The 12,121-nt window shown below is 43.0% G+C and overlaps 1 protein-coding gene across 3 annotated transcripts in view; it reads left to right on the top strand.

The window, feature by feature from the left end:
* Nucleotides 1–4,832: 4,832 nt before the first annotated feature.
* Nucleotides 4,833–12,121, top strand: part of PHYHD1 (phytanoyl-CoA dioxygenase domain containing 1) — a 44,263-nt gene continuing 36,974 nt past the window's right edge. The window contains exons 1-2 of one of the 3 annotated variants that reach the window (XM_077478579.1): nt 4,833–4,992; nt 10,665–10,823. In XM_077478579.1, the coding sequence (XP_077334705.1) occupies nt 4,846–4,992; nt 10,665–10,823 (306 nt within the window). In that variant the 5' untranslated portion in view covers nt 4,833–4,845. Of the gene's footprint in view, nt 4,993–10,664; nt 10,824–12,121 lie in introns of those variants that run through there. The other 2 variants (XM_077478590.1, XM_077478583.1) reach the window with 2 other exon arrangements.

Raw genomic sequence — 12,121 nt, 5'->3', positions numbered from 1 at the left:
GGGGAGAAGAGACTGATCATCTGTTCGTACAAAGTATGAACAGCGATCTGTCATCTCCCCTAGATTGTGGCTTGCATGTGGATTTTCTGAACACAAGTGGAGAGTTAATAACCAGGAGTTGAAAACAGGAGTTAAGACAGGAGTCTCTAACCTCCATCCTCCCCTCCATTTTAAAGATCCCACTGCAAGGGGCAACCAGACAGCTTTCCAGAAACATCAGGCTGACAGCAAGCCAGATTCACCGGAACCAGAGTGTTTAAAGGGGACAACCGCAGCCAGGTAAGCTCGCACCTCCACTCCCCCCCCCCCCCCAGTGATTGTTCCAGGGACTCCGTCCGACCGCCTACGGGGGTCAGGAAGGAATTTTTGCCCCACTGGTGCATTTGGCTGCTACTGTCAGGGGGTTTTTCGCCTTCCTCTGGAACAACCATAGGTTAGCATACCCCTACCTCCGGCCTCCTTTCCATTTTTTACGCTATCCTAGGACGACTATTCCAGATCACAGCCAGACTTCTTTTCTAAGCGGAGACCTCAACCTTAAGTAAAGGCAGCTGGAACAGCCAGCAACCGAATACAGCCAGCAACCGAATACAACAACTCCTTCCGCATCCATATAGGCATCCCCTGATCAACTTGCGCGCTAATAGCCTCAAGCACGGCGGCAAGCCTGATACCTAGCCCCACCTCAGGATCAATACCCTGATCAGGATCATCATCTTAGGCCCATAGTACCATCAACAGCATCCACAAACCATGTGCTACTTCAAATACTCAGCTGAAGTTCTGCACAGACTAAGGAACATCAACACCACATTGCCATCTTCCATACAAAAAATACTTCAAAGAGAACAACTATTAAAAACCGGACGACAACCAGCTCCCAACCACAGGAAGACATGTACTCGACCACTACAATTAGATTGCGCCTTGATTAACGCCAGGTCTGCAGTCAAACATAGACTGGAAGTACACGACTTAATCATCGAGAACAATGTAGACTGCCTCTTCATCACCGAAAGCTGGTTAACCTCTGACTGCAACACCATCCTCACCGAATTGGTGCCGGAAAACTACAGGATCATAACCGAACACCGGATAGGGAAAAAAGGAGGAGGCCTAGCAGTGATCTTTAAAGGTCACCTTGATCTCACTAAACCATCAGCTCAGAACCCAGTGTCTTTTATGGAAACCCTGACGCTACATTTTCAACCAACACCCCATGACACCACTCATATTCTACTGTGCTACAGACCACCGGGACCAAAGTCCAATCTTCTTTCACCCCTCACGGAATCCTTTGCAATGCACACCCTAAAATTCAAAAATTTCCTGGCACTCGGAGATTTCAACCTTTGGGCAAACGAGCCTAAAGACCCCATCGCGACTGCCTGCATCAATCAACTAGAAGAACTGGGTCTACAGCAACTGATAAAGACTCCCACGCATGGGTCAGGACACACCCTGGACCTCATTTTCAAACAGAACATCGACGTCAACATACTCGACAACATAACTCTGCCATGGACGGATCACCACGCCATCAAATTCAAAATCGCTACCAACATCACCAACGCAAAACGGAAACCTGTAACAACGCACTGGACCAGATCGCATAAAAAACTGTACTCCGAAGCCTTCAAAACCACTCTGTCCAAAAAAATATCTACAATAACCTTAAACCACTCTACGGAGGAAACACTCAACTCCCTGAACAAGACATTACTGCAATCAGCAGACTCGGTAGCACCAAAACGCAGGGCTCTCATCAGGAAGAAAAATGCTGGATGGTTTAATAGCTCCCTCTCCGTACTAAAGCAAGAACGCAGAAGAGCGGAAAGAACATGGAGAAGAAATCCCACCGAGGAAAACCTATTTAACTACAAAGGTCTGACAGAGAATTATCGGAAAGCAATCTTCAAAGCCAAAAAGGACCACTTCTCATATACAATCTCAACGGCCGCAAACCAACCACGGGAACTGTTTAAACTGGTTAATCAATCAATGAATCCGGTTTGTCTAGAACCCCCAGAAAGCGAATCCCAGGATTACTGTGACAAACTGTCGGATTTTTTCATCGATAAAGTCAAAACCATCAGGGAAACAATTTGTCAGAAGAAAACATCCAACCTCAGCCAGCAAAAACATAAAGAGGATGTCCGCACCAACATACCGCAACCGCCAAAATTTTCACTATCCCCAATTACCGTAGACACCGCAAAAAACATCATTAATAAACTGCGTGACAGTACCTCACCTATTGACATCATCCCCACAAAACTACTGAAAGAATGCTCCGACATCGTGGCTCCAACCATAACCCACCTCATAAACCGATCATTCCACGAAGGGATTGTTCCCAGCATCCTCAAACAAGGCATTGTCAAACCTCTACTCAAGAAACCAAACTTGGACCCTCAGGATCCAAACAACCGTAGGCCGATTACAAGCCTCAACACCATTTCTAAGATCATGGAGAAAGCTGTAGTACATCAGCTACAACTTCACCTGGATACTCACAAACTCCTGGACCCGCTGCAATCAGGCTTCCGCCCGGGTCATGGAACAGAAACAGCTCTCCTCAAGATTTGGGATGACGCCCTCGAAGCAGCAGATGACGGAGAGCCGTGTCTCCTCGTACTGCTAGACCTAAGTGCAGCGTTTGATACAGTAGATCACAATACTCTACTCGTCCGCCTCACAGAAGTAGCCGGAGTCCAAGACATAGATCTCCATTGGTTCGCGTCCTTCCTAGGAAATCGGTCACAGACAGTGAAACTAGGAAAATTCCTCTCCGAAACTCGGGCAGTCACCTGCGGAGTCCCTCAAGGCTCTCTATTGTCACCCGTTCTCTTCAACATTTACATTCGCCCACTCCTTCAAATCATCAGATGCTCAGATCTCTGCTTCCACTCTTACGCTGACGACACACAACTTTATTTCCGGATCAATGGAAAAAAAGATCACCAACAACAACTTGAAAACTGCCTCAAATCAATAGAGGACTGGATGACCACCAACTCCCTCCAGCTGAACCAATCAAAGACAGAGCTTCTTATCTTACACCCAAATCATAAGCCCGCAACCAAAACCTCCTGGTCTCCACCAACCATCTTTGGGCAGACTATCTCCCCAAAGACCAAAGCGAAGAGTCTCGGGGTTATTTTAGACGCACAAATGTCAATGGATGCGCAAATAGGATCTGTAGTCAGTCGATCTCACCATCTACTGCGCATGCTTCGCAGACTCATCCCTTTTATCCCAAAGAATGACAAAGCAGTGGTAGTTGGAACAATCATTAATTCAGGACTGGACTACGCAAACTCGCTTTACATAGGATTACCACAATATCAACTTGCGCGATTACAACTGATCCAAAACACGGCGGCAAGGCTGATAACAGGAAAAAAACCCTGGGAATCCATTTCTCCTTCACTGAGGAGCTTACATTGGCTAACCGTAAAAAATCGGATAACGTTCAAGACCCTTTGCCTCACCCACAAATGCGTGCATAGAGAAGCTCCGCAATACCTAATGGAGAAAATAAATCATTACACACCAAACCGCAGTCTTCGATCAGCCAACAAAAACCTCCTCCTCGTGCCCAAAGCCCGGTATAAATCCAAGGGTGATCGGAGATTCGCTGTCCAAGGGCCTCTGCTATGGAATGCTCTACCAATCAACATCCGCCTGGAAGAAAATCACCTGGCTTTTAGGAAAAAACTCAAGACCTTCCTCTTTTAGCAGCTGATCAAAGCTCGCCACAGCGCCTAGAGGCGATTCAGTTCGCATTGTGCGCTATATAAGTATTTCATTCATTCATTCATTCATTCATTCACAGTCCCCTCCCCCCATCAGTTAGAACACAGAGAGAGAACACAATCCCTTGATCGCCCCTAGTGGTTAACCCCTTCCCTGGCAGTGAAATTTTTACAGTAATTGATGCATTTTTATAGCAATGATCGCTGTATAAATGCCAATGGTCCCAAAAAATTTATCAAAAGTGTCCGATGTGTCTATCATAATGTCGCAGTTCTGATAAAAATCGCAGATCGCCACCATTACTACTAAAAAAAAAAAAAAAATTACAAATGCCAGAAACTATGTCCCTATTTTGTAGACGTTATAACTTTTGCGCAAACCAATCATTATACGCTTATTGTGATGTTTTTGGTAAAAAAATAAAAATGTAGAATACATATCAGCCTAAACTGAGGAAAAAAAACGTTTTTTTTTTTAAATATTTTTGGGGGATATTTATTATAGCAAAAAGTAAAAAATATTGCGTTTTCAAAATTGGCATACGTTTTTGTTTACAGCGCAAAAAATAAAAACCGCAGAGGTGATCAAATACCACCAAAAGAAAGCTCTATTTGTGGGGAAAAAAGGACGTTTGGATGCAACGTTGCATAACCGCGTAATTGTCCGTTAAAGCGACACAGTGCCAAATCGAAAAAAGTGCTCTGGTCAGGAAGGGGGTAAAATCTTCCGGGGTTGAACCGGTTAAAATGCAAATCAATGTGTAACTTTTTTGAAATGCGTTTTTCTTTTTTTCTTTTTTGTTATTCTGTCTCTCACTGTTAAAGTAAACCTAACACTAAAATTATAGACTCATTGTTTCTTTGTCAGTGGGCAAACGTACAAAATCAGCAGGGGAATCAAATACTTTTTTTTCCCTCACTGTATACACGGGGACAAAAAAAAAATTGCCTTTTTTTTTTGCTTGGCTTTCTTCATAACCAGTATGACAGGTCCACTTTAATCTGCACACAATAACAGTGAATGCAGAAAAGCACGTTTTTTTTTTTTTTTTTGGCAAAGTGTCTTTTGGTCAGCTGATTAGGTCACATGGCCAGGGGGGGAATGCAGGGGCCTCTTGCACTTTATCTCCTGGATCATCTGCTGTGTTTTCTCCTATCCTCCCCTGGCCAGGAGGTCACAGGCGGCTTTGCAAGGCTCAATATGGCTCTGGTGACAGATGAACAGGTCCAGAAGGTGAGAAAAGTTCTACATTTATCAACCTGTATCCCTGGTGCACCGCCTTCATTTTCATGTCTGATTAGCAGGGCATGCTAGCAGTTTTAGTTCTGCAAAACCTGATAGCTGTCAACCTTTGCAGCAGTTACTCTATCTTTATATAATCGTATCAGCCGTGACCAGGGGCAGTCTGAGTGATGCGTATTGAGACATGCTGAGAAATCACTTTGGATGCTACTGTATGCTTAATTTACTAAATTGTAACACAAATGTTTTTCATAACAAATATATAAGAATTTTATGATTATTTATAATATGTTTTATGAATTATGATAATTGTTATAATTTTTTGATAATTACTTTTTTGATAATTTTATGATCATTGATATTTATAGCTTAAAATAAAGGTCTTATGGCAAAAAAAAAAAAAAAAAAAAAAAAAAAAAGATTGTTAAAGCTTAGTAAATAAGGCCTATTTTCTGTTTTAATTGGATACACGTGTTATTTTCTGTTACTGCTTGTATTTGCCAAAATGGTAGAGACTATAAGGCCTCTTGCACACTGCAACTTAAAAAAGCTCGGTACACCTTTTATTTAAAATTTTTTATTACTGAGCTAAAATACAGCCCATTAATTGTAATGTGTATATATAATAAACAAAAGCTGTGCATTCTTCAGTTTTAAAAAAATTTTATATATATAGAAGAAAAAATCTGCTTTTTTGGCCAGTAATTTATGCCTCACGCATGCAATTTGCCATTTACATATTGTGCAGAACGAGAACGTGATAATTTTTTGTACATTTGTGAGTGAAATTGCGTGAATGCATATACGTGAAATTGCAGGGAAGTGCGTGCAAATACATAAAAAATAAAAATAAAAGCCTGAAAATAGATGCTTAAACAGGAGTATCACATGCAAGAGGCCTAAAAAGTGAACCTATTTAGAGGATCTCTCATGCATAATCTACATAGGGGATTACACAACAGAAGAATATTTGCGACTCACGTGTTTGTAGTTTTGAACAGAGCGAGGACGTTTTAAAACCCCTGTTAGGTGTTTACTGCTCTGTGTCCTCGCTGGAAAAAAATTTACTCTGTTTGACTTGGTGACTATTGCCAATGGGAAATAAAGTGATGGGACATGCATATTTTTAATAGAGTTGTCGAGAAACAGTAGAGAAAATAGGCCTCTTTCACATGGGATGGATCCGTGATGATCCGCCCCGTGAACATCCACTTGCTCAACGGGGATCGCTCCGTCAATCCCCACTGTGCAGGAAGATGACAAGTCCGTCTCTGCACACTGTGCAGGGACGGACCCGTCAGAGCGCCGCTCTGCCCTATGGGAGATCAGATGACGACGGACCACAGGGTCCGTCCTCACCCAATCAGATCCGCAGATGGATGGAATAGTAGGTTTTTCCTCCGTCACACTTTTTCGGATTGGAGCGGGACGGATGTCAGCGGACATGTCACTGCTGACATCCGACACTCCATAGAGGTCTATGGAGCATCCTTTCAGGTCTGCCTAAAAAAACTGATAGGCGGACCTGAACGGATCGTTTGTGTGATAGAGGCCAAAGGAGAATGCTGTAATGGGGACAACTGTGCCAGTGACAAGTTCCCAAGATGGTATTTCCCCTCACTTCAGAGAGATTACATCAAAACTCCAGGCATTCAACCACTTTCTAACATTTTTAGGATTAATGTAGGTTAAGTCCAATGAGGTGCATGCCACCTCATAGACTTATCTCTACAAGTGGAAGTAAACTCCCCTATCGTTTTCAGCCAAGGAAGCTGCCATCTTTGCCTCTGTTTAATCTTCAACTGCTATGGTGCTGCACATGTGATTCGTTATGACACCAGCCATTGGATGGTTTGATAGTTTGGCTGAGAGCACAGCCAATGTGCAGTTAGCATTCCCGGCATGCCTTTTTTTTTTAACTGTTTAAATCGATGAGTTTACTTCCACTTTAATTTACAATTTACACTTTTACTGAGTGCCAGGAGCATAGCCATTGCTAAAGTTCTGGCGCTCCAACACTGGAGTGTCTGGTCTCTGCTCCAGAAGCTGCATGGTCAACTGGTATGCCCACCCTCCCCTCCTCCTGCCCAATCACAGAGCGCTTTGTATTTTGTGAATGGGTTCACATAATACAAAGCTTTTTTTGAATGGACAGGGGAGGGGCGCAGTGGGGTGGGCAGAGCTGCTGTGTGAGAATGCAACACCTCTCTGGTTAGTCCCAGCAGTATAATGATAGCTGTACTCCCGGCATTTAGCAAAAATGTAAATAAAGAGATAGGTTCATGCATCTCATTGGACCTAACCCATAGTAAGTGCCGGTTCACACAGGGGCGACTCAGATCTGACTTCAAGTTGCCCCAAGTCACCTCAGGTCGCACAACATGTAGAAATCAATGTAAGTGAATGAGAGCCGTCTTAATGCACACTACTGAAGTCGCTCCGACTTCAGAAAAGGTTCCTGTACTACTTCAATCCGACTTGTAGGTGACTGGTACCCATTGATTTCAATGGAGGTCGCCTCCAAGTCGGTCTATACAGAGGCGAGTCTCAGAGAATTATCAGCTCTCAAAAGGAGTTCCCCCCTGAGAGCTCATTCTCTGATTGGCCACGGCAAGTCGCCTGGCCTGGGGCGACTTGAAGTAGTGTTGTAAGTAGTGTCCAAGTCACGTCAAGTCACCTCAAGTCACGTCCAAGTTGCCTCCAAAAGTCGTGTTGCCCCTGTGTGAACCGAGCCTAATCCAGCACGTTTTACAAAGTGGCTGAATTATATTTATTCCTGGAGTTCAGCATGTTTCTGCAACAGGAAATGAAGTGATATCGACACAGACAGAAAAAATAAATAAATAAAAAACCTGACAAAGGTCCTTAGGCCTCATTCACACAACTATTCGCAGTTGTTTGTATGTAATAGAACATGCATGGGTTCTGTCAGCTTTCCTTTGTTTAGAATGGGGCTTCCTGTCCACAGCTATTCACAGGAAAACCTGCTGAGTGTCCCGCTGGAAATAATAGTCAGACCCATATGCAAGTGTGAATGAGGCCTATAACTGAACTCTACTACACAAAATGTTTTTGAGCACACCGCACCAGTCACATGAGTTACCTCTAATAAACCGTTTCGCATTTTCTGCTGGCTACTGTAGAAATCCTCCCTTCAATGAAGGAGGGAGAGCTGTGGGGGTTATGAGTAGCCGGCTGTTTCTATAAAGGACTTGCATTGCTCACCCTCCCTCTCCTGTCCCTTCATCCATTCACAGAGATACTAGAATGATTCTCCCAAAATGCAAGGTGTCAGTTTTAGGTCTCATGCACACTTGAGCTCAAAAACACCTGTTTTACATAGTTAGGTTGAAAAAATACACAAGTTCATCTAGTTCCATCAAAAAAAAAAATCATACAATCCCATATACACAGTCCTATACCCACAGTTGATCCAGAGGAAGGTGAAAAACTCCAGCAAAGCATGATCCAAATTGCTACAGGAGGGAAAAAAATTCCTTCCTGATCCCCTTATATTACCTGGATCAACATGACCTATAAATGTCAGTACCCAGTTATATTATGTACATTTGGGAAATAATCCAGGCCTGTTTTAAAGCAATCTGCCGAGCTGACCAGAACCACCTCTGGAGGGAGTATATTCCACATTTTCATAGCTCTTACTGTGAAGAATCCTTTCCGTATTTGGTGATTAATGGCACGTACACACGATCCGATAATCAGATGACAGATCGTCCGACTTTTTTCGCCTAATAGTCGCAAGTAGAAATTGAATAAGTCACAAAAATTCTCGTACGACAGAAAAAAACAAAAAACTGAAGTGATATCATGTGTTATGTATTTGCATTGTATTTTCAGACAACAACTGTACCGACTAATGGAAAATCATCCGATTTCGTATTGTACGAGAAAAATTTTCGTGCTTGTCTGATCTAATAATATCAGATGAATTGTCGTGACTGGCTCTGGAAAGCCCTGTACTAACGAACCGATTATCGTATGATCGCATCAAAAGCGGTATTTTTCGTCCGATTTTCGGATTGTGTGTACAGGCCATTAATCTTTCCCTCCAGACATAAAGAGTGTCCCCTTGTCCTCTGCGATGACTTTAAAGTGAATAGCTCAACACCAAGTTCACTATATGGACCACTTATGTATTTGTACATGTTGATCATATCTCCCCTTAATCTCCTCTTCTCGAGAGAAATTCAGTTCCTCTAATCTTTCCTCATAGCTGAACTCCTCCATGCCTCTTATCAGTTAAATTTCTCTTCTCTGCACTTTCTCCAGTTCCCCGATATCCTATTTGAGAACTGGTGCCCAAAACTGAACTGCATATTCCAGATGAGGTCTTACAAGCATTTGACTTTTTTCTACCTCTAACTGTCCCTCCATGTTAGCTTATGTGTCCAGGGGCATTTAGAGGCATAAGAAAATCACTTACGCTTTAATTAAGACCTTTCACACTGGAGTTGTTTTTCAGGCACTACAGCGCTAAAAATAGCACCTGCATAGTGCCTGAAAAAAGCCTCATCTGCAAACCCAGTCTGAAAGTCCGAGTGCTTTCACACTGGGGCGCTGCACTGGCAGGGGCATCACAGAAAGACCTGCCAGCAGCTTCTTTGCAGCGGTGTAGGAGCGGTGTGCTCCTCCCCATTGGAAACAATGGGGGAGCGGCGGCAAAGCATTTTGCGGGTGGATTTAACCCCTTTTCGGCCACTAGCAGGGGCTTAAAACCGCCCCGCTAGGGGCCGAATAGCGCCACTAAAACGCCACTAAAACGATGCAGCTCAGTGTGAAAGGGCTTTTAAAGAGAGGAGTGAATTTGGCAGAAAAGGGTCTAAATAGGCCTAAGCACTAGGTGCACTTATCGACTGACATTTTTTTCATATATGTGGCCATTATATATTAATATTTTGCTTAACTGCAGAAATAAGACAAGCATAGGGCTTCTTCCTGCCCCCAGGACACAGCTTGGAGACCACTGCACACAATGCACAGTAAAAAAAAAACTACTGAATGGGCTGATTTATGGTTGGAGTTTGTGGCTCATTTAAATGAAAAGGCTGCCTTAATGCAGTGCAGGTTATTATGCAACATTATGTAACATAACATGCATTGAATCAGACCAGATAGGTCTGAATAGGTCTCCAGTATTGAAATAAATGTAACGACTGTCATTGCTGTTCTTCTTTCGAAAATTCTACTTTCCTGGCTGTCGCTGGCATCAATTCCTTCCTAGAACAAAAAAAGTCAAGTTCTATCTGCTTAATAATCAATTGCTACTCTTAGCAATTAAAACAGAGCTCTATCCAAACGGGGAAGCTCCACTTGTCTGCCTTCTCCCCCTCTCTGATGCCACATTGATAGCCGTTTGAAAAATTGGCTTGGGTGAGTACTCCGGTGGGTTCCTGGACAGGTAAGTGCCCTAATATTAAAAGTCAGCAGCTACGTTATTTGTAGCTGCTGACTTCTTTTATTTATTTTTCTGAAGGAGGCTGGAGCTCCTTTTTAATCTCTAGCAAATGTTGTAGCTCAATTAAAATCTCTTGTGTAGCTCTACCTAAGCAAAAAATGTAAATCCACCTTATAGCTGTAGTCCTGTTGAGTTACAAATGTTCTTATTAATGTCTTGGATGAACTATTGGATGTTTGATGTGCAGTTCCGTGAAAATGGGTTTTTGGTTCTGGAGAGGCTGTTTAATGAAGAAGAATGCAAGTCCATGAAGGAAGAAATAGGGAGGATAATCCAAGAGATGGACGTGCCTCCTCACTTACGAACAGAGTTTTCCACACAGCAAGAAGAACAGCTCCGAGCCCAGGTATGCAACTGGCCATATCCTAGTGCCACCAGCTCCAAACAAATGCTCAGTGTGAAGGGAACATTCCAAACAGAATCAAATTAATCTTTCTATGAAAAACTGATTTTCTCTTTGGCATAGAAAACATTGGTAATTTCTAGAAAAGAAAACTGCCCAATTCTTGTATCTCTTGGGGACTCTACTGGTGAGATCTTCCAGGTCTGCACACCTGTTGTGTCGATTATGAGAGGTTCCCACTGTGTTGGGTGAAACTGGGACATGCAAAGTTGGGTGGGAATTTACTAAACTCCCAGTGAGACAGAGACAGAGCTGGTAATCATGGCAGAGACATCTTATTGCTGATGGACCATCTAATACATATAATCAGCCCACTAGGTTCCACCTATTAGTAAAATATCACTTTTGGGTAGACTAACCCTTAAAAGACCTGAAAACCCTAGCAGGACACTTACAACATGGGGCCTATAGCTATTAATAGCTTTCGAATTATGTACTATGTTATACGGCCCACACCTTCACAAAAAATTAGATGCATGACTCTTTTCACTGTGTAGTTTTATTGTTCCATTTTAGATGCCAGTTTAGACTGAACGAAGCTTAACTACTTGCTGACCACCCCATAGCAGATTTACTGCTACAGGGTGGCTGCACTGTGCAGAATCACGTGTTTTTACACTTCCAGGTTTTGGGCATGAGTTTACGCCTCCAGCAGCTCGCTCCCGCTGTGATTTTACCCAGTGAGAGCTTATCAGTGGATGCCGCAAAACCGATCTCTGCCGGAACTCGCTGATCTTTCGTTACAGCAGACTGTCATACTGTCAGTACAGAAGACATGGATCCTGTGTTTCTGTAAAGCAGAAACACCAATCCATGTCTTCCACTAGTACAAGCCCACCCCCCCCACAGTAGTAAAACACTAAGCTAGGCACACAGTTAACCCTTTGATCGCCCCTGATGTTAACCCCTTCCCTGCCACTGTCATTAGTACAGTGACAGTGCATATTTTTAGCACCGATCACTGTAATAATGTCACTGGTCCCCAAAAATTGTCAGGTGCCTGATTTAATAAAAGAAAATTAACCAGCACAAATAAAACCCTAAAAACAGCAACTAGAGCACTGAGGGTCAAAATATCAAATCCCCACTTGTTGGTGCTTGCTGACCATCTTATGCGAAGACTTTATGTGAAGAGCATGGACTTTATATCATCATTTATTTAGTATTGTTTTTAAATGTTTTGTGCTGCATTGCTTTTTTATATAAGGTGTCTGATTTGTCCAGCGCAATATCGCAGTCCT

The sequence above is a fragment of the Lithobates pipiens genome, unplaced genomic scaffold (assembly GCF_037356315.1).
Source record: "Lithobates pipiens isolate NorthernLeopardFrog02 unplaced genomic scaffold, aLitPip1_a1.2 Scaffold_1, whole genome shotgun sequence".
NCBI classification, from domain to species: domain Eukaryota; kingdom Metazoa; phylum Chordata; class Amphibia; order Anura; family Ranidae; genus Lithobates; species Lithobates pipiens.
This window is presented reverse-complemented; position numbering and strand designations above follow the sequence as displayed.